We start from the raw sequence: 23,582 nt of genomic DNA on the forward strand, positions 1-23,582 counted from the left end.
GGCCAAAGTATTGGAGTTTCAGCTTCAACATCAGACCTTCCAATGAATACCTTGGAAAAGTAAATGTTCTCGAAGCCCTTCGAGAACACAGGTGAGAGGTGAGGAGGGTGATGTTTAGGCAGCAGTGGAGTGGATCACACCTAATAGGTTATTTACAACATTTCTGTCGTCCACCTTCAATATCATGCCAGGTCGATCTGACATTCTGATTTCAAATCCCAAACCCTTGCTTAGTGTTCCTGTGTCAATACAGTTAGCCATAGTACACTTAGAGTTCCGTTGTCCTTGGTCTCATGCTCTCAGAATCCATTCCTATACATATTCTCCAGACTCTTGTCAACCTTGATTGGTGATGTACTGAAATTATTAGCAGATCGGATTTGGCATTTCACTGTCTGGGCTATGTGGGTTTTGAAGTTTCACACCAAACACAGAGGAAAGGGAGGCTGATGGAGTTGGGTGTAAGGGAGGCTTGTTTCTGCATGTGTTCCACCCTCCAGGTACAGACAATAATGAGACAATGTTGTGAAAGTTCTTATTCCCGAGATAAAGGGGGAAATTATTATTTTTTGAAATGAGACTTAAGGACTTGAGATGAAAAATTCTCAGATTTTTACTTTTCTGCCCAAATGCCCCTATCCTATGCCTCAGAACCTCACTCCTTTCTGGTGATATAATTATCTTTCCTTAAATACCAAACAAGTTTATTTGGGGAGGCAACTCTGCACTACTACAATATGGCCACAGCATCTGTCCTCAAATATAGTTTCCCAAGGACCAGAAGAAGTGAGAGACTTCTTCAAATATATAGTTTAAGCTTGCTGCCACCTGTTTGTTTTATCAATTGGTTAGTCTCAGGTTTAAACTGCAGCAGAAGCCAACTCCCCCCATGATGTTTATAATCTCCATCTGCGTACTTCTCTGCTACAGGAAGCAGTCCCTCAGTGCTTTGTTCCACCTAGCTTTCATTCCATGAGGCCACTGGTGATCACTTAAGTAAGTCTGATTCTACTGCAGGGGCTTCTCAGGGGGCGCTAGTGGTAAAGAACCCCCCTGCCAGTGCAGGAGACCTAAGAGACGTGGGTTTGATCCTGGGTCAGGAAGATCCACTGGAGAAGGGCACGGTAAAACACTCCAAGATGTTATATGTTACCACTGGGCCATTTCCCACAGGATGAATTTAAATGTCTAATCTTCAAATATGTGAACAATTCAATTATATTTGAATGTTTGTCTCCTGAGACTGCTCTAACACCAATATCAGTTATGAACCTGGCAGGTAGCGGAAGGCCACACAAACTGGTTAATTTGGTGAGGGTTTAATAAAGGTATTAATACAAAGGGATGTCTAAGGCTTGCAGAATTTCCAGACTAGTGTGATAAATATAGAACTAATAACTTCTGAGAGCTGTTACCTCCTCTATTCCTGGAGGAATCAATATAAAAAAAGAAAGAGGCTATGAGCACTGAAGGGGAAGCTTTGAAATGGGCCATCCAGCAGGATCTAGGGATGAAGCCAGCTATGACACTTTTCAAGAAAGGAGGCTGGGAAAAAAAACACTCTGACCCTACTCTCTTTCCTTCTAGTCACAACCACTGGCTAAACACACTAAGTATGCAGAGAACAAATGAGCCCGCTGATGCAGTTAGTACAGCTGAGCATCCTGGAGAAGAAATGAGGTTAAAGGATGGAGCATGGATTTGGAAGAACAGAGGAAAAGTATTCTAACATCTCACAAAGGCACCAATGGACACACAACATGCAGAACAGACTTGGGATAGAAGGTGTGGAAGGAGACCATGGGATGAATGGAAAGAGTAGTACGGGAACATGTGCATTACCATATGTAAAATAGATAGCTAGGGGGAATGTGCTGTATGACTCAGGGAGCTCGAACTGGGGCTCTGTGACAAACCCAGAGATGTGGGATGGGGTGGGAAGTGGAAGGGAGGTTCAGGAGAGAGAGACACATATATATGCCTCTGGCTGATTCATATTGCTGTATGGCAGAAACCAACACAATACTGGAAAGAAACTCTCCCTCAATTGAAAATAGATAAAAAGTTTAAAAATGATATTAATGAACATGTGATTTTAATATGCACATGATTTTAATAACATATGCATATATATGTATGTTCTGAATATATATATATATGGTATGCATATGTATACACATAAGTTTAATTTGGCTTCTACATAACTAAAGAAAAATGAGAATGAAAATTCTCACTAGGAAAACTTAGTCTCAAAAAAAATTTCTCCATCTTCAGTTCAGTCACTCAGTCATGTCCAACTATTTGTGACCCCATGGACTGCAGCACACCAGGCTTCTGTATCCATCACCAACTCTTGGAACTTGCTCAAACTCTATGTAAAACTCATCAAGTTGGTGATACCATCCAACCATCTCATCCTCTGTCGTCCCCTTCTCCATCTTACTAATTCCCAATTTCTCTAAACACAGTTTTATTTAATTGCCATAAAATCCTAAGGGTTTGCAGGAATCTACAACCTGGGAGTGCAGAAACTGATTTAAATAATTCTGAGACAGGTATTCTAGTCTTTCCCATTCCATTATTTTCCTGTATTTCTCTGCATTTGTCACTGAGGAAGGCTTTCTTATCTCTCCTTGCTTTGAATCCTGCATTCAAATGGGCATATCTTTCCTTTTCTCCTTTGCCTTTAGCTTCTCTTCTTTTCTCAGCTATTTGTGAGGCCTTGTCAGACAACCATTTTGCTTTTTGCATTTCTTTTTCTTGGGGATGGTCTTGATCACTGCCTCTGGTGCAATGCCATGAATCTCTATCCATAGTTCTTCAGGCACTCTGTCTATCAGATCTAATCCCTTGAATCTATTTTGCACTTCCACTGTATAGTCATAAGGGGTTTGATTTAGGTCAGACCTGAATGGTCTAGTTGTTTTCCCTCCTTTCTTCAATTTAAGTCTGAATTTGTCAATAAGGAGTTCATGATCTGAGTTACAGTCAGCTGCTGGTCTTGGTTTTTGAACTGTATAGAGCTTCTCCCTCTTTGGCTGCAAAGAATATAATCAATCTGATTTTGGTATTGATCATATGGTGATGTCCATGTGTAGAGTCTTCACTTGTGTTGTTGGAAAAGGGTGTCTGCTATGACCAGTGTGTTCTCTTGGCAAAACTCTATTAGCCTTTGCCCTGCTTCATTCTGTACTCCAAGGCAAAATTTGCTTGTTACTCCAGGTATTTCTTGACTTCCTACTTTTGTGTTCCACTCCCCTAAAATGGAAAGAACATCTTTTTGGGTCGTTAGTTCTAGAATATCTTCTAGGTCTTCATAGAACCGTTCAACTTCAGCTTTTTGAACATTACTGGTCAGGGCATAGACTTGGATTACTGTGATATTGAATAGTTTGCCTTGGAAACAAACAGATATCATTCTATCATTTTTGATATCGAGTCCAAGTACTGCATTTCAGGCTCTTTTGTTGACTATGATGGCTACTCCATTTCTTCTAAGGGATTCCTGCCCACAGTAGTAGATGATGGTCATCTGAGTTAAGTTCACCCATTCCAGTCCACTTTAGTTCACTGATTCCTAGAATGTCAACATTCACTTTTGCCATCTCCTGTTTGACCCCTTCCAATTTGCCTTGATTCACGGACCTAGCATTTTGTCTACATCAATTTAATATTTTGCCAAATATTTGACCCTATATTAAATTAATGTAGAATACATCAATTTTACAAGGACATAAATTTACAATGATATTTTCTATGTACTCATTTAGAGCTCTTGAATAAATATGGTGGAATTACTTGCTAAAAAATAAACATATAAAATCTTGAGTCAATTTCCAAAAATTTAGCCAGTCCAAATATTTTCCCCACAGAATTAAGTTTGTGCACTTAGATTCAAAATCAAACTTTATACAAAAAATCCGTGAAATTCCTTTTTGTCTCTAAGACTTTCCAAAGATAATCAGGCAGATAAATGTTATGGAAAATATAGTATCACTAAGAAGCATAATAAACTTCCCATAGTGGCTCAGTGGTAAAGAGTCCACCTGTAGTTTAGGAGATGTGGGTCTGATGCCTGGGTCAGGAAGATCCCCTGCAGAAAGAAATGGCAAACCACTCTAACATTCTTGTCTGGAGAAATCCAAGGACAGAGGAGCCTGGCAGGCTACAGTTTACGGAGTTGCAACAGTCCAGCATGATTAAGCGTCTAAACCACAACTAAAGAATCAAGCATACTACAGTGTCTTAAAACATCAAATAAACTGATATCGTATGTTTAAAATAGTTTAATCACAAAAAAGGAGTATAAAAAAACAATATGGTTTAATCAGTGTTTCTTCTTTTAAGTATAACATGCTGCATTTACTTGAAATATGGTAAAGTTTATAAACATCTTAATAAGCCAATAACCTAGAAAACGCAATGAGAACATTTTACAAAAAATGATCACCTTCCTCTCTGTGGCCTTATGGTCTGTGCTGCTTTCCAGAAGGCCTCTTTGACGTCTTTGTTTCTCAGGCTATAGATGAGAGGGTTGAGCAGTGGGTTGATCACAGTGTAGAACAGGGCGGCCAGTTTGTCTCTCTTCAGGGAGTAGGTGGAACTTGGCCTTGAGTACATGAAGAGCAAGGACCCGTAGAAGAGCATGACCGAGATCAGGTGTGAAGTGCAGGTGGAGAAGGCCTTGCGCCTTCCTGAAGCTGTGCGGATCCTCAAAATAGCCAGAAGGATGTGGAGATAGGAAACTGTGATGACAAGAATGCTCGAGAGGACTGTGAAACCCACGAAACCCAGGAGCACCTGCTCATAGACTTTGGTGTCTGTACATGACATCTTCACCAGAGGGGGTGCATCACAGAAGAAGTGGTCAATGATATTTTTGCCACAGAAGCTCAGGCGAAAAGTGTTGGCAGTATGGGCGATGGCATTCAAGAACCCTCCTATATAGGAGCCAGCAACAAGTCTGGTACAGAGAGAAGGGGACATAGAACTTGAATAAAGTAGTGGGTTGCAGATTGCCATGTGGCGGTCATATGCCATGGCCGCTAGGAGAAAACACTCAGTGTAGGCTACAACACAAGAAAAGAATAGTTGGGCTCCACATCCAGCCAAGGACATGCGCTTATCCTCTGAGATACAAGTAGCCAGGATTCTGGGAGTGTACACAGAGGTATACCAGAAATCCAAGAAAGACAGATTGCCAATGAAAAAATACATAGGTGTGTGCAGGTGGGGATCGATACGAATTAAGATAACGAGGGTCATGTTCCCTGACAAGGTGACCAAATAGACAGTCAGAAACACTCCAAATAGTATTAGTTGCCACTGGGGGTCTGTTGAGAGACCCAGTAAGATGAATTCAGTCAGGATGGTGCGATTTACAATTTCCATGTCCTCTAGGAGAAAGCTTGATAACATGAGAAAAAATTGCTGACTTTTCTTTTGGAATAAAGACATAGAGGTATCAATTAACTCAACAGCTGCTTGGAGGGTTATTAATCCCTTACAATGTCGGTAAAATACCGTATCTTCAGTCTGTCACTTGGGAAGACCACTAGAATTAGAGAAAATGACTGATTTTAGAATTAAGGCTTTCACCCGCTATCTGCTTAATACAGGGCTAGTGTATGAGTCTCATCAAGTCAATGAACAAAATGATGACACCGACAGGTTGTCTGATTGAGTTAAGCAGACATTCCGGAAAATGTCGGCCGAATGTCTGGTACATGATGAGTGGTCAAAATCTTGAGTATTCTGCATGTATTATTGAGAATCTGTGTCTAGCATGACACTGATAGTTCAACACTGTACTGCTCTTGTCACTATTAGTACACATAGAAATACACACACACACACATTTCACTTTGTTTGGGCAGTGTCCTAAATCCTATACTTAACCCACTTAATAAGACATTTTTAAGATATTTTTATAATCTCCATGTAGTTTAAGAAATGTTTCCAAGGACCTAGAACTGATCAACAGCAGAGATAGTATTTGAACCTAGAATTTTCTGTACCAAGACCTCATGTTCTCAACTGTTAAGCACTGACCTCTCTTATAAATAAATATATTTTTCTCTTCTTTTGGCTAAGGCAATCCTATAATTCTCTGACCACTTGAACTTCTTTACCTTCAGAGTGAGTTTTTATTCTGCAATTTTCTCTAGTTCATGTGAGATTTATAGACATAGTTGAAGCATATTTGGATTCATTAATGTTGATTATTACAAAGAACCAACTTTTTGGTGTCAAAGCTCCATTGAAAAAGTATGAATCTTTCCAGGTTCATATCTTGAACTTCCAGAGCTCTCGGAGATTGAACTTGCATCTCTTACATCTCCGCATTGACAGGCAGATTCTTAACCACTAGCTCCACCTGCGAAGCCCCCATAGAGTCAGTGAGAGAAAGCTAAAACAGAACTGTGACTTACTTTAATGTTAAAATATTCATCTTTGAGGCAAACCAGAGACAAGTCTATACATAGAATGCAAATCCAAATTTCCTACCTCAAGATATATTGGTTCCACCTGTTACTTAGTGAAGCAGCTTAATCTTTCAATGACTTGTTATCCTAACCTTTCCAATGTAGCTGAGGGTTCAGAGAGGATGTGACTTGACTGATGACATGATGGTAACACCCGGGGCAGATTCATGTTAATGTATGGAAAAACAAATACAATAATGTAAAGTAATTAGCCTCCAATTTTTTAGCCTATTATACAGAGTGAAGTAAGCCAGAAAGAAAAACACCAATACAATATACTAACGCATATATATGGAATTTAGAAAGATGCAAATGATAACCCTGTATACGAGACAGCAAAAGAGACACAGATGTATAGAACAGTCTTTGGGACTCTGTGGGAGAGGGTGAGGGTGGGATGGTTTGGGAGAATGGCATTGAAACATGTATATTATCATATGTGAAATGAATCGCCAGTTCAGCGCCGATGCATGTTACAGGATGCTTGGGGCTGGTATGTGGGGATGACCCAGAGGGAGGATAAGGGAAGGAGGGAGGTGGGAGGGGGTTTCGGGAGGGGGAACTCATGTACACCCGGGGCGGATTCATGTCAATGTATGGCAAAACCAACCAATATAATATTGTAAAATAATTAGCCTCCAATAAAAATTAATTTTAAAAAAGTAAAAAATTAATAAATCAATTAATTCATTAATTAAAAAATAGAAATAAAGCACACACAAAAAACATAATAACAAAAAATAAAAGTAACTTTGGAGTCCTGAAGGCCATTCCCTTTCTTTTCAGCATATAATGGATTTCTTCTCATTAATACCCAAAGCATAGATGCTTTAGTCATATATCCTAAGTTCTGTAAACTTGTTTTAACTTAAATTTTTATAATCCTCCCTCTTATCACTTGTCTTCATCTATCAGAACTTCAACCAAAGTGTATTAGTTATGTGATTGATTGCCATACATCCTGGGAGCTTCACATTTACAGGGCCATTTCTATTCAGTTGTACAATACAACTTTCTAAATATACTCAAACTTAATAGAATTATCTTGGGTGGAGTTTTTGGTTATTATATTCAGTTCAGTCACTCAGTCCTGTCCGACTCTTTGTGACCCCATGAACTGCAGCTCGCCAGGCCCCCTTGTCCATCACCAACTCCCGGAATTCACCCAAACCCATGTCCATTGAGTTGGTGATGCCATCCAACCATCTCATCCTCTGTCTTCCCCTTCTCCTCCTGCCTTCAATCTTTCCCAGCATCACACTCTTTTCAAATGAGTCAGTTCTTCAACATCAGGTGGTCAAAGTACTGGAATTTCAGCTTCAGCATCAGTCCTTCCAATGAATATTCAGGACAGATTTCCTCTAGGATGGACTGGTTGGATTTCCTTGCAGTCCAAGGGACTCTCAAGAGTCTTCTCCAACACCGCAATTCAAAAGCATCAATTCTTCAGTGCTCAGGTTTCTTTATATTGATAATGTATAAAAGGGAGCATTATAGGTTCTTCCCTTTAGGTCCAGTGGCTAAGACTCCACTCTCCCAATGCAAGAGGCCCAGGTTCAATCCCTGTTCAGGGAACTAGAGCCCACGTGCTGCAACTAATAGATCCTGAATGCGACAATGAGCACCAAAGATGTCTCACAATGAAACTAAGACTTGATGCAGCCAAAAATGTTAATAAACATAAATATTAAAAGAAGAAAAAGTACATAATGCAAAAAATAAATGAATAAGAAGACTATAGGCACCGTCTCAATAGTTACTATAAATTTTCTCTGCTACATTATCACTTGACTAAGGAATAAAAAATATCTGAGACTCATTAAGCTCATTTAAAAAAAAGTTTTTATCAGAGTACAGTTCATTTACAATGTTGTATTAGTTTCAGATGTACGGTAAAGAAAATTCATTGTAGATAGATAGATATCTACTCCTTCTTAGATTCCTGTCCATAGGCCATTGTAGAGTATTGACTAGGGTTTCCTGTGCTATACAACATTGCTTATTATTTACAGATTTTATGTGTCGCATGGTGTGCATGCATGCTTAGTCTTGTCCAATCATAGTCTTTGTGACCCTATGAACTCTAGCCCACCAGACGACTCTGTCCATGGAATTTTCCAGCAAGAATTGTGGAGTGGTTGCCATTTCCTCCTTCAGGGGATTCTCCCTATTCAGGGATCAAAGCCAAGTCTTTTACATCTCCTGCAATGGCAAGAGGGTTCTTTACCACTAGCACCACCTGGGAAGTGCCTAGATCCATCCATGTGGCTGCAAATGCTATTATTTTATTATTTTTATGATTGAATAATATTCTACTATACCACCATGAACATAACATTCATTTTTTAAATTTACTTTTTTTATTTTTTAATTTATTTATTTTAATTGGAGGCTAATTACTTTACATTATTTATCATTTTTAATAGAATATAATTTGTGGAACAAAAGTAAAATATCTGCACAGAACAATTACTACTCTTCTATGACTGCCCTCTAAAGAGGAATATAACTGAAAAAAAAAAAAAAAAAAAGTTCTGGTCTATGCCAAAAGTTTTCCCAGAAGAAGAGATATTTATATGACCCTGTAAAATGAATCCAGTTCTGGCCCCTTGTCAAGGGTAATGTGGGAGAGGAGAGTATTTTCATGACAAGAAGAAACATATATCAGATCCTTAACATGAGAGTCTGGGGAGCCAAGAAGCTAAAAATGGCTCACTTAAGAAAGGGGTGGAGAGAGGAATCAGGACGGGGTCGTTAAGAGTCATCCATTCACTAAGCTTACTGGGAGCCATATTGGGCATCGGGGTCTTGACGCCAATACAAATGGGAACACTGCCATCACGAGGAAGCAACACAGTCAGATGTATATTTTCAAGGTTCATTTTGACTGCGGATCAGAGAATGGGCTGAAAGGAAAAGTTCCCCTACACAGAAATTTCTCTGAAATCCTTAGTTCTTTATTCCCTGCTGAGGCTACCCTCCAATAAAGGTAGGAAAGAGGCCTTCAGAAGTCTTGGGGAAACTACTATGACTTGTATAAACTGGGAACTTACGGTAACAAACAAACGCAAAGACTCTCCGTTGCAATTCCTCTTCTAACCAGGAATGTGTATTTATATAGCAATTTAACCTCCGAAGACTAAGAAAGTCTTAAAGACAAGATCCTGTCAAATTATTAGTTAACAGTGGAAGCAGCCTTTCTGTACTTTTACACAATAAACTACAAAATCTTGGAAAGAGTGAATATATAAATTTGGTGGTACTTTTAGAACATTCTATTAAAAGACTTCGGAGAAGGCAATGGCAAGCCACTCCAGTACTCTTGCCTAGAAAATCCCATGGATGGAGGAGCCTTGTAGGCTGCAGTCCGTGGGGTCGCTAAGGATCAGACACGACTAAGTGACTTCACTTTCACTTTTCACTTTCACACATTGGAGAAGGAAATGGCAACCCACTCCAGTGCTCTTGCCTGGAGAATCCCAGGGACGGGGGACCCTGGTGGGCTTCTGTCTATGGGGTCACACAGAGTTGGACACGACTGAAGTGATGCAGCAGCAGCAGCGTTAAAAGACTTAATAATGTAGTCATCATTCTGAAATCACAGATTAATCATAGTATGCGTTGTGCGTGTGTGCAGTGTGCTAAGTCACTTCAGTCTGACTCTTTGTGATGTTATGGAGTGTAGCCCACCAAACTAACTCTCTAATGTGCTTCCTTGGTGGTTCATATGGTAAAGAACTCACCTTCAATGCAGGAGACCCAGGGTCAGTCTCTAAAATAGATTGGTAAATTAACCACAATCCAATGATCTATGTGATTAATATGTTTTAAATGACTTTTTTTTAAAAACTGATTTCATGAAATCAAGAGTAGATTCTACCCTTTGATCTGGAATGATCTTGTGGTTCCATAGGGTCACGAAGAGTCAGACATGACTGAGCGACTAACACACATACAAGAAACATTACCTGCTTCTATTCTCACTTTTGAAATTCTGACACCACCATATAAATAAGCTTCAGTTAGATTGCTGAAAGATGAGACATCTGGTTACATTCTCTTTTGGCCCTCCTTTCTCACAGCAAGCAGGACCCCAGTCATATGAGCGAGTGCATTTTTTCTCACCTAGCCCTCGCTAACAGAACAGCTGAGCCGAGACCATCAGCAAGCCTAGCTGGGAACAGACAGGACTGGCATAGTCAGCCTTACATGGCTGCACAGTTGGAATGGCACCTGAGTTCAAATCCTGACTCGGTCCCTTGATGGGTCTGTAATCATGAGCAAGTCTTTTAAAAAACCTCCAACCCACACTTTTTCATGTTTAAGAAATGATAAAAATTATCAGTGATATGTGCATAAAAATGTCACCAGAAAATATCATAAAGTAACAGCTATTTTCATTCAGAGAAAAATGAGTAATGCTTGACTTATCTTTTAAATCTGACCTCAAGAAAAAACAATGTGGTTAAGGTTCTACATGGAAACCATTTAAACCAGAATAGTGGTGTCCCCCATAATCTTTCTAAAACCCGGAAGACTAATATATATATATATATATATTTTTTTTTTTTTCCTACTCACATGCACTCAACGAAGGTTTGGCAGGCTTTGAAATGCACATTTTAGTGCCTTGGATTGATAGGGGCAGAGCCTGATGCTAATCACCTATGTGTGTGTCTGTGTGTGTGTTTCCTTTTTGTTTCTTTTTTAGTGAGGTGGAGCTGACTTGCAATAGTGTGCTAGTTTCAGGTGTATAGCACAGTGATTCAGTCATCTTTCTGCCTATATTTCAAGGTTATTACAAAATATAATTTCCTGTTCAGTGAATCCTTTTGCTTACCTATTAGGACTATGGGATCAACAGATACAAACGTGTGCTTTTAAGAACGCCAGTGTCCTCCCTGGAGCACAATTTCACCCCATGAAAAATTAGTTGATCCTTTTCCAGCATTCAGTTCCTAAGATTTATTAGCATCCCTTATAGAATCTACCCTAAAGATAAGAGTAGAAAGGTTGTCTACAACATCATGTGTAAGAACAGATTAGAGTTAGTCCTCGGTCATGTCCGGCTCTTTTGTGACCCCACGGACAGTAGCCACCAGGTTCCTCTGTTCATGGAATTCTCCAGGCAAGAATACTGGAGTGGGTTGCCATGCCCTTCGCCAGAACAGATTAACAACCCTTCAACATGCGTGTGGTTTTGGACACACGGGCCATTCTCGCCGTCTTGACTGAAGAGAGGAATGCAATGTGCCGCAGAAGAGCACTCCTTCCACTGTAAGAGTCTCACATTCCCGTTTCCCGAAACATCAGTCGCTGAGCTTGTTTATTCTAATTACCACTTCCTCATTCTTTACCTGACTTGGATTAAATGTGTGGACCCCTGGACCTCTTTGAGAACACATTAAAAGGACTATTATCTTCTTTCCAGCATCCAGAATTTCCTGTGTTTGAAAAAACAACAACTGGGAGCTGACTGTGTCTCAGACCACGAACTCCTTATTGCCAAATCCAGAGTTAAACTGAAGAAAGTAGGGAAGACCCCCTGAATGAAAGACCATTCAGATATGACCTAAATCAAATCCCTTATGATTATACAGTGGAAGTGAGAAATAGACTCAAGGGCTTAGATCTGATAGACAGAGTGCCTGATGAACTATGGATGGAGGTTCATGACATTGTACAGGAGACAGGGAGCAAGATCATCACCAGGAAAAAGAAATGCAAAAAGATAAATGGTTGCCTATCGATGCTTTTGAACTGTGGTGTTGGAGAAGACTCTTGAGAGTCCCTTATACTGCAAGGAGATCCAACCAGTCCATTCTAAAGGAGATCAATCCTGGATGTTCATTGGAGGGACTGATGCTAAAGCTGAAACTGCAATACTTTGGCCACCTCATGCGACGAGTTGACTCACTGGAAAAGACTCTGATGCTGGGAAAGGTTGGGGGCGGGAGGAGAAGGGGACGACGGAGAATGAGATGGCTGGATGGCATCACTGACTCTGTGGACATGAGTTTGAGTGTACTCCGGGAGTTGGTGATGGACAGGGAGGCCTGGCGTGCTGTGATTCATGGGGTCGCGGAGAGTCGGACACGACTGAGCGACTGAACTGAACTGAACTGAACTGAAGGAGGCCTTACAAATAGCTGAGAAAAGAGAAGCAAAAGGCAATGGGGAAAATGAAATATATTCTCATTTGAATGCAGAGTTCCAAAGAATAGCAAGAAAGCCTTCTTCAGTAATCAATGCAAAGAAACAGAGGAAAACAACAGAATGGGAAAGACTAGAGCTCTCTTTAAGAAAGTTAGAGATATCAAGGGAACATTTCATGCAAAGATGGCCACATAAAGGACAGACATGGTATGGACCTAACAGAATCAGAAGATATTAAGAAGAGGTGGCAAGAATACACAGAACTGTACAAAACAGATCTTCATGACCTAGATAATCACTATGGTGTGATCACTCACCTAGAACAAGAAATCTTGGGATGTGAAGTCAAGTGGGCCTTAGGAAGCATCAATATGAATGAAGCTAGTGGAGGGGATGGAATTCCAGTTGAGCTATTTCATATCCTAAAAGGTGATGCTGTGAAAGTGCTGGACTCAATATGCCAGGAAATTTGGAAAACTCAGTAGTGGCCACAGAACTGGAAAACGTCAGTTTTCATTCCAATCCCAAAGAAAGGCAATGCCAAAGAAAGTTCAAACTATTGCACAATTGCACTCATCTCACAATGCTATCAAAGTAATGCTCACAATTCTCCAAGCCAGGCTTAAACAGTACATGAACTGTGAAATTCCAGATGTGCAAGTTTGACTTAGCAAAGGCAGAGGAACCAGAGATCAAAATGCCAACATCCACTGGATTACCAAAAAAGCAAGAGAGTTCCAGGAAAACATCTACTTCTGCTTTATTGACTATGCCAAAGCCTTTGACTGTGTGGATCTCAATAAACTGTGAAAAATTCTTAAAGAGATAGGAATACCAGAGCAACTCACCTGCCTCCTGAGAAATCTGTATACAGGTCAAGAAAGTAACAGTTAGAAACTTAAAGAAGATGAGAGTGTGAGTCCTGCAAATATCTGAGGAATAGTGTTCTTATCGGGGAACAGATAGATCCAATACATCTGATGCTGAACCGGGGCTGCTATTCTTAAGAAACATTGAGAAAGTCTATGAGGTTGGAACAGAAATAAAGGAGGAGTGAGTCTTAGAAGGTAAGGACCTGTAGCTAATGGAGGGCCTGCTTGTGAAGGACATTAGGGCCACTGCACAGACTTTGACTTTAACTTAAATTAGTACATTTGTAGGGTTTCTTTTTTCTTAAGAACAAGAGTTACATGAATTCCCTTCTTATTTTTGTAAACAACAATCCTGACTGATACATTGAAAATAAACTATAGAGGAACAATGTGTAGACCAGTTTGAAGGATTTTGCAATATTTTTGGCAAAAATGGTGGTAGTTTGACCAAGATGCCACCAGTGGAGGTGATGAGAAGGGCTCAGATTCAGGGAAAGTTTTGAAGGCAGGGACATGAGGATTCCTTGGAATTTTGAAGAGGAGGCAGGAGAGAAGAAGATTAGGTTGATTCCAAATGTGTGGCTTCAGTAGAATTTACTAACAATAAGAGAAATGAGCAGATCAATCTGTTTGGGGGAGTGAGGGCTAGGAATTCAGCTGTAAATATGTGAAGGTCAAAGTATTTATCACTCATCTCATAATCAAAGAATATTAGCATTGCAAAGAAAGTTAGGAATCTTTTAGGGGTTGAGTTTTTAACCTAAAAATCATAACTACTGAATCGACGAATAGATATCTAGAGATTTGTCATCTCTCAAAACTTTTGATTGTTTCAGTTCAATTCAGTCTCTCAGTTATGTCTGACTCTTTGAGGCCCCATTGACTGCAGCACGCTAGGCTTCCCTGTCCATCACCAACTCCAGAAGCTTGCTCAATCTCGTGTTCATAAAATCGTTGATGCCATTCAAACATCTCATCTTCTATCTTCCCCTTCTCCTCCTGCCTTCAATCTTTCCCAGCACCAGGGTCTTTTCCAGTGAGTCAGGTTTTCATATAAAGTAGCCAAAGTATTAGAGTTTCCATTTCAACATCAGTCCTTCCAATGAATATTCGAGACTGATTTCCTTTAGGAGGGACTGGTTGGATCTCCTTGCAGTCTGACGGACTCTCAAGAGTCTTCTCCAACACCACAGTTCAAAAGCATCAGTTCTTCGGCGCTCAGCTTTCTTTCTAGTCCGACTCTCACATCCACACATGACTCCTGGAAAAACCATAGTTTTGACTCTATGGACCTTTGTTGGCAAAGTAGTGTCTCTGCTTTTTAGCTTGCTGTCCAGGTTGGTCATAGTTTTTCTTCAGAGAAGCAAGTGTTTTTCAATTTCATGGCTGCAGTCACTATCTGCAGTGAATTTGGAGCCCCCCACCCCCGCCGCCCCTGCAAAAAAACAGCCTCTCATTGATTCCATTGTTTCCCCATCTATTTGCCATGAAGGGATGGGACCAGATGCCATTATTTCAGTTTTCTGAATGTTGAGTTCTAAGCCAACTTTTTCACTCTCCTCTTTCACTTTCATCAAGAGGCTCTTTAGTTCTTCTTCTCTTTCTGCCATTAGGGTGGTGTCATCTGCATATCTGAGGTTACTGATATTTCTCCCAGCAATCTTGATTCCAGCGTCTGCTTCATCTATTCCAGAATTTCACATGATATACTCTGCATATTAGTTAAATAAGCAGAGTAACAATATACAACCTTGACATACTCCACTCCCAGTTTGGAACCAGTCTATTTTTTTTTTTTTTCATTTTCAGTTCTATTAAATGGCACTTTCTGGCATCTCTGCCCATCCTCATCACTCTATTTTAAATTTTACATTCCCTTCCCACCAACAATCCCCATCCTTCTTATTCTGCTCAGATCCTGCTCTTTTTCCCCAGACATAAGATTCTGATGCTGGGAAAGACTGAAAGTCAAAAGGAGAAGGGGACGGCAGAGGTTGAAATGGCTAGATAGCATCATTGACTCAATGGACATGGATTTGATCTAACTCCGGAAGACAGGGAAGGACCTGAGGTCTGGAGTGCTGCAGTCCACGGGGTCACTTACAGTCAGAGTCAATCAACTGCAATCCTCTCCTTTTGCTTAAGTTTATTGTCTGTCTTTCTTCACCAGAATGTAACCACACAGGTCAGAAAGACTTCCTGTTTTGTTTCCTGCTGTATTCCAAAGTTTAGAACAGTTCTTAGCATGCAATTGCCACTTAATAAATATTTCTAAAGTTAATTAATGAGTGATTACCTTTATAATTAAAAGATGTCTCCTGGAGAGACGCCCGGCTCCCGGCGGCGCAGACGCGAGAGACGCCCGGCTCCCGGCGCAACCGACCACGTGCAGAATCGTGGCTGAGAGGAGCTGCCCCGCACCCAGGGTTAGGGCGGTGGCCGAGAGGAGCTGTACCACGTCCAGGAGGCGGTGGCTGCTTGGGCACCGGAGGGCCGAGAGGAGCTGATCCACATTCAAAGCAGGAGGGGCAGCCTTGAGGAGATACCCCTCGTCCGAGGTAAGGTACAGCGGCTGCGCCTTGCTGGAGCAGCTGGGAAGAGATACTCCACGATCAAGTGGAATATAAGAATCCAGTGTTCTGGGGAGGAAGGAACAAGATGGCGGAGGGATAAGACGGCGAGACCACTTTCTTCCCCACAAATTCATCAAAAGAACATTTGAATGTGGAGTAAAGTCCACAAAACAACTTCTGAATACTGGCAGAGGACATCAGGCTCCCAGAAAAGCAGCCATTGTCTTCTAAAGGAAAGAGAAGAAATCAAGCTCCACCCACCAGAACACTGACACATGCCTCCCTAACCAGGGAACCCAGACAAGTCACCCGTCCAACCCCACACACAGCGAAGAAACTACATAATAAAGAGAACTCCACAAACTGCAAGAAGAGGGAAAGGCCACCCCAAGCAAAGCAATATAAGCAAGATGAAGAGGCAAAGAAATACCCAGCAAGTAAAGGAACAAGATAATTGCCCACCAACACAAACAAAAGAAGAAGATATAGGGACTCTACCTGATAAAGAATTTCAAATTTTGATGGTGAAAATGATTCAAAATCTTGAAAGCAAAATGGAGTTTCAGATAAATAACCTGGAGAAAAGGATTGAGAAGATGGAAGAAAGATTTAATAAGGACTTAGAAGAAATAAAAAAGAGTCAATATACAATGAATAATGCAATAGATGAGATCAGAAACACTCTGGAGGGAACAAACAATAGAATAACAGAGGCAGAAGACAGGATTAGCGAACTAGAAGATAAAATTGTAGAAATAAATGAAACAGAGAGGAAAAAAGAAAAACGAATTAAAAGAAATGAGGACAATATTAGAGACCTCTGGGACAATGTTAAACGCTCCAACATTCGAATCATAGGAGTCCCAGAAGAAGAAGACAAAAAGAAAGACCATGAGAGAATACTTGAGGAGATAATAGTTGAAAACTTCCCTAAAATAGGGAAAGAAATAATCACACAAGTCCAAGAAACCCAGAGAGTCCCCAACAGGATAAACCCAAGGCAAAATACTCCAAGACACATATTAATCAAATTAACAAAGATCAAACACAAAGAACAAATATTAAAAGCAGCAAGGGAAAAGCAGCAAATAACACATAAGGGGATTCCCATAAGGATAACAGCTGATCTTTCAACAGAAACTCTTCAGGCCAGAAGGGAGTGGCAAGACATACTTAAAGTGATGAAAGAAAATACCCTACAGCCCAGATTACTATACCCAGCAAGGATCTCATTCAAATATGAAGGAGAAATCAAAAGCTTTACAGACAAGCAAAAGCTGAGGGAATTCAGCATCACCAAACCAGCTCTCCAACAAATGCTAAAGGATCTTCTCTAGACAGGATACACAGAAAGAGTGTATAAACTTGGACCCAAAGTAATAAAGAAAATGGCTACGGGATCGTACTTATCAATAATTACCTTAAACGTAAATGGGTTGAAATTTTCAAAAAGGCTAGGAAACAATTCTCATAGCCATCAATAGTTCAGTGTTGAGTTCATGAATAGTTTTTAAAGTTTGGGACAAACTGTAGTATTTGCTATTTGAAGTACTATTTGTAATTGGCATATTACGATGTAACATTGGTCTTCATTTCCAACTTAAAACGCCTAAAAATGCCTAACAGATTTTTAGATTTGTGAATTTTAGTTGAAATGTATTTTACGATGTTACTAAACCTGCAGAAATATTGAAATATTTCAGAGAACTTATTCACTGTACATTTAATTTATTTTATTTATAAAAGTTATGAACTGTAGAAAGTTTTACTTGTTGGGTCAAATGCTTTTTGCTTCAAATGCTTGTTGCATTTGAAGTGCTAGTTACAAGAAAATCAAAGACCTTCAATGTATAAATGCTATTAAGTTTTTAAAGGACTCTGGAGTATAAGTAAGTTTGTTTAAAGAAATTTAGTCTATTCAACCTGAATCAGCTCTGTCAAACATTAATTAAAAGCCTCATTTTAAAAAAATAAATAAATAAATAAATAATGGTGGTGGGAGGGAGGGTTGGGAAGCTGGCTGGAGGTGGAGGTGGTGAAGTTTATAAATCTAATTAAAAATGAAGTTGCATTTCCATTTTCCAAATCCACCCATCCACCAGCGTACTGTGTCACTAGACATTATGTACGATTTTACTTTGCGACAGAAACCATTACATTTAAAAATTCATTACAGCAAGGTGAGTTAGACACATGATGGATGCAGCTTTAATTCTGCCATATATTATTACAGTTAAAATGTAAATGATGAAAAATATTTTGTGCTTATCAGCATTTATGTGGAAATGTGTTTTACAGTGATATATGATGTTATATTTCTATTATTGTGATAAAAAAAAAGCAATACAAAAAGACGAAGTGTTTATTAAAACATGAAAAAAAAAGAAATAAATGGTTTTGCAGCACTGAAGAAATTATAGAAAGTAAATAAGCTAGATCAGACCTGTTTTATGTAGTAATTTTATAGTTTATTTTAATTATTTCAGTTGTAAAATATTGTTATACTGTTAATTAGTTCTGATTGTTCATATTAAACTATTGTAATGCAAAAAAATAAATAAATAAATAAAATTAAAACAAGAAAAAAAAAAAAAAGATGTCTCCTTTCTAACCTTGCTCAGACTCTCCAGGACACATCTTCCCTCAAGTGGTCAGTGTATTATGTCACTAATGAAAAGGAAGAGTAAATAAAGGGAAGATTCATAACCACCAAGATGGGCTGAAATAATTCCTGAATTTGAGATAAATTGCAATTAAAAAGTGAATAAAATAAGCAACAAAGAAAACATCAGAGCCAGTCCTGTTGAGCCTCCCATATAAAAGGACTTCATAGTTGTGTGATCCCTGAAGCAGCTCTGCCCCTTGCTCCCTTCACTGGAGCATTTAAAATTCGAGGGAAGAATGCATCCTTCCAGCACCAGAAAATGAGGACCCAGAAGGAAAATATCACACACTAGCCATTTAAACAGCACAGTATTATTAGAACAACCAGCATCAAAATAGCAGGTCTTTCTTTGCCCTCATATTTTCTTTACTGCATACATGAATATATGATGACCCAGCATAGCTACCAGACTGAATTAGAATTCTAAATGAGGGTTACATATAACACGAATGAACTTCTAGTTAAGAGTGTGTGTGTGTGTGTGTGTGTGTGTGTGTGTGTGGCATAAGAATGACCCTTTGACAGCCAGGCCAGACTTTGTCTGAGGTCACAGAAAAACCAGAGCACTTAGCTGCCCCTGACCCTAGTTGCTTACCCTTGGTCAGGAAGGACACTCCTGGGAGTGACACCCTCTTCCCTCTCCTCTGATGCTTCGGGGAGCTTTGTTAAATCTAATATAAGTGTTTCCTCAAAGGTCCTTTGGGACCTCTCCCACAGAGCATCCCAGAAATATGTGCCTCCTCCAAAGACACAATTGGAGCTCATTTGGAGCATGGGGATAATATATTAATTAGGATATGATGAAATGAATATTTCATTAAAAGTCCACTCTCAAAATGAATATGTTAAATGTAATCATACCTGTGTGTGACTGTATGTGTGGGTTTCCCAGGTGGTGCTAGGGTAAAGAACCTGCCTGCCAATGCAGGAGACTTAGGAGGTGCAGTTTCAATCCCTGGGTTGGAAGATTCCATGGAGAGGGGCAGGGCAACCCACAATATTTTTGCCTGGAGCATCACACAGACAGAGGAGCCTGGCAGGCTATGGTCCATACGGTTGCAGAGTTGGACACGACTGACTTGACTTAGCACAAACAGTGTGTGTGTGATAAAAAAAAAAAAAAAAAAAAAACTCTGCAAATTGTACTAATTGGACTTTTCCAGATATCATCATGTGGTTCATAGTGTTTTTCCCTCTCCAATCTGTTTCACTATCTGTCCAGGCTACACTTCCTTGTCTCATTCATCAGGAAACACTATCCATTCTTGGGGCCATGGCTTGAATTGCAACCCTCTAAAATTCATACATTGAAGATGTAACCTCCAGTAATTTCAAATGTGACTGAATTTGGAGATAGAGCCATTATAAAGGAAATTCAGTTAAAATGAGATGGTTAGAATGAAGCTTAATGCAATCTGACTGGTATCTTTGTAAAAACAAACAAAATTGGAAATAGGAAAAGAGATACCAGGGGTGCTTTTGCGCGCATACACACACACACACAAAGATCCAAGCCAGGAGAAAGCAAGAAAGTGACCAAGTCCAAGCAAAGGAAAAAGACGTCAGAACAAACCAACCATGCTGGCTCATTGACCTTGGCCTGTCAGCCTCCAGAGTTGTGAGAAATACATCTCAATTGTTTATGAGAGTCAGTCTCTGGCATTTTGATATGGCAGCCCTGACAAGCTCTAACTCCTCTCTTGGATGTGAAGCGTTTGAGCTCTTTTTGCCTCTCTGACTGTCTATCTTCATCTCTTTCTCCATCTCTGTTTCATACAGCAGCTCTTCTTTCGCCCTTCATTCTTTTATTTGTTTGGGAAAATATTGTCTTATTGGAAGCTTGCCGTGACTCTAAATATAGCTGTTCTTTCCTATATATGCTGTCAACGAAATCTTTGTATCACAGTAAGCAAAAATATGAAAATCAGAAAAGAAAAATAAATTTATTTTGAATGTCATTTTACAGTAGATATTGTACTTATGAACTTCCAACTAGCACTAACTCATAACAAATGAATAAGTACCTCTGGAATCAAAAAATCTGTGTTTGCATTCTTTTTTTCTTGCCTATGATTTATCTGATTGGAACCAAGATATTTCATCTGTCTAATCATGACAGTGGAGAGGGCACTGGTGACCCACTCCAGTACTCTTGCCTGGAGAATCCCATGGACAGAGGAGCCTGGTGGGCTGCGGTTCATGAGGTCGCTAGGAGTAGGAGTCGGGCACGACTGAGCGACTTCACTTTCACTTTTCACTCTCATGCATTGGAGAAGGAAATGGCAACCCATTCCAGTGTTCTTGCCTGGAGAATCCCAGAGACAGCGGAGCCTGGTGGGCTGCCATCTCTGGGATCGCACAGAATCGGACACGACTGAAGTGACTTAGCAGCAATCATGACAGTGATTGCATAAGCAACACTATTATTCTATGTTAGATATTATAATATTATACTTACAATTAATTAATAAGCTGTCAATTGTAATTAAAAAAAAACCTTCTCAGAATTCCAGTAATACTGTAGACTCTGTTCCAAGCTAGCATGCTTAGTAGTTTTTCCAATTGCCACAGACTGATTTATTTTAAAAAATATTCAAGAACATCAGTGCTGACTTAAAAAGACAAATACAGGCTGGTATTTCTACATTATTCAGTGATTTTATCTTTTGCTTAATTTGTTTATTTCTGAGATTTACAGACTGTTATCAATAAAATAGAAACTAATCTGCAAAACACAAAACAAGCAAAAAAAAAAAAAAAACACACACTCTGTTTACCAAAGCCTTTGCTAAAGAAACTTTGCTCTATCTAACATTTTCCTCAAGGCATTTTTAACATCTTTATTTCTTAAGCTATAGATCAAGGGATTCAACAAGGGAATCACCACTGTGTAGAACACGGACACCACTTTATCTCTCTCCAGGGCATAGCTCGTGCTTGGCCGGGAGTAAATGAAGACAATTGACCCATAGTACAAGGTGACAGCTGTCAGGTGAGAGCCACAGGTGGAGAAGGCCTTCAAGCGGCCTTGGGTGGAGCGGATCTTCAAAAGCGCAGCAATGATGAAGAGATACGAGGTAAGGATAAGCAGGGCGGGAGTGATGACGTTGGAGGCAAGTATGAAATACAGCCCAGCCTGGTAGCTTTCCTTCACATCACAGGCCAACTTGACAAGCGGGGGCAGGTCACAGAAGAAATCATCAATGACGTTGTTCGCGCAGAAGCTCAAGGTGAAAGTTTCACTGGTGATGATGGTTGAGTTCACAAAGCCACTATAGAAGCTGCAACAAGACTGACACGTAAACTTGGGGACATGGCTTGGGAGTGAAGCAACGGGCTAGAGATGGCCGCGTAGCGGTCCTAAGAGACGGCCGCATAGCGGTCCTAAGCCACGGCAGCCAACAGGTAACACTCGCTGTAGGCCAGTCCAGCAGAGAAGAAGAACTGAGCTAAGCAGCCAGCAAAAGAGATGCGCTTGTCATCAGAGCTGCAGGTCATCAGGATTTGGGGGGCATAGACGGAAGCATACCAGAGGTCCAGGAATGAAAGATTCCCAATGAAGAAATACATGGGTGTGTGGAGACAGGAATCAGCACAGATCAGAGAAATCAGGGTGATGTTCCCTAAAAGACTGCTGATATAGATGATGAGGAAGATATAAAAGAGAACTCTCTGTAACCACGGGTCTGTTGTAAATCCTAAAAGTATGAATTCCTTCACTGTGGTATAATTTTTTTCATCCATTGAGTTTGAGTATTTTTCATTCCTTTCTGTAAAAAATTGATCAATATGTCATGATTTAAGATATTGATGTTATCAGTTTTCTCATTATATGTCATTTTAGATTGTTTAAATACTCAACTGATGCATATACCATGTTCATTTAAAAAAAAAATGTTTATACTGAACTGGATATTATTCCTGTTAGAAAACTGTGAAATCTTTCTAGGCTGCCTTGAAAGATCAGATTATGAACATAATACAGTTTGTCACCACACATTTTTTTCTAATCATTTTCCTTTTGAGAGCCAGTGATTTGTTCATCTTCCTTTCTGTTTGCAGCTAGAGTGATTGGGAGCACGTGGAAGACATGAAAAAGGGAGTTTTCGTTTGAGTTCTTAAACCCTTTGTTTTCCCTAGTGAATTACCTGAAGAAGCATACTTTTATTAGTCTAGCCACACTTTGGAATAACCAAATAATATTTTATTTTATTTGGAATAGCCAAATTTTATTTGGAATAATAAAAATGCATTTATGATAATTTCTTTGACAGCAATACTTATATTTTATTTAACTTTTTATCCACAAAACCAAGAACACAGCTAAAATGAAAGTAAAAAAATTAATAATAAAATGTATAGCTTGAATAATACAATAGGTTTACTTAGATAATAGGAATTTGAAACCATTTCTGTGTATTTATGACATTCAAATGCATGCTGAAAGGAAGTGAAAATATTAATCAATGGATAATCGTGTTCAAAATGTGGTTTAATTCCCTATAGAAATAAGAATTAAAAACACAAAACCAAACTTATCAAACTGAATGATTTGGGGGAATGTGGTAGGCAGAATATGGGCCATTAAATGTTCAAGTTCTTTTTCTTAAAGTTGAAGTTTAGTTGATTTACATTATTACACTAATTTCAGGTATGCAGCATAATGATTCAACATTTTTACAGATTATACTCTATTAAGTTATTACAAGATACTTGCTATGATTCTCTGTGCTATATGTTGTATCTTTGTTGCTTATCTATTTTATACATAATAATTTGTACCTCTTAATCCCATATCCCTAATTTGTCCCTTTACCTTCGTTTCCCCATT

At 39.5% G+C, this 23,582-nt stretch overlaps 1 protein-coding gene and 1 pseudogene across 1 annotated transcript; both read right to left on the reverse strand.

Annotated features, from left to right (window-relative positions):
• Positions 1–4,446: 4,446 nt before the first annotated feature.
• LOC148775773 (olfactory receptor 9G4) lies at positions 4,447–5,391 on the reverse strand. Its single transcript, XM_088843429.1, has one exon. The coding sequence runs from the start codon at positions 5,389–5,391 to the stop codon at positions 4,447–4,449; it is 945 nt and encodes a 314-aa protein (XP_088699555.1).
• Positions 5,392–21,524: 16,133 nt separating this feature from the next.
• LOC129553723 (olfactory receptor 9G19-like) lies at positions 21,525–22,495 on the reverse strand (annotated as a pseudogene).
• Between the last annotated feature and the right edge of the window lie 1,087 nt (positions 22,496–23,582).

This window comes from Moschus berezovskii, chromosome 14 (assembly GCF_049115385.1).
Source record: "Moschus berezovskii isolate FMDL1 chromosome 14, NW_MosBer_1.0, whole genome shotgun sequence".
NCBI lineage: Eukaryota > Metazoa > Chordata > Mammalia > Artiodactyla > Moschidae > Moschus > Moschus berezovskii.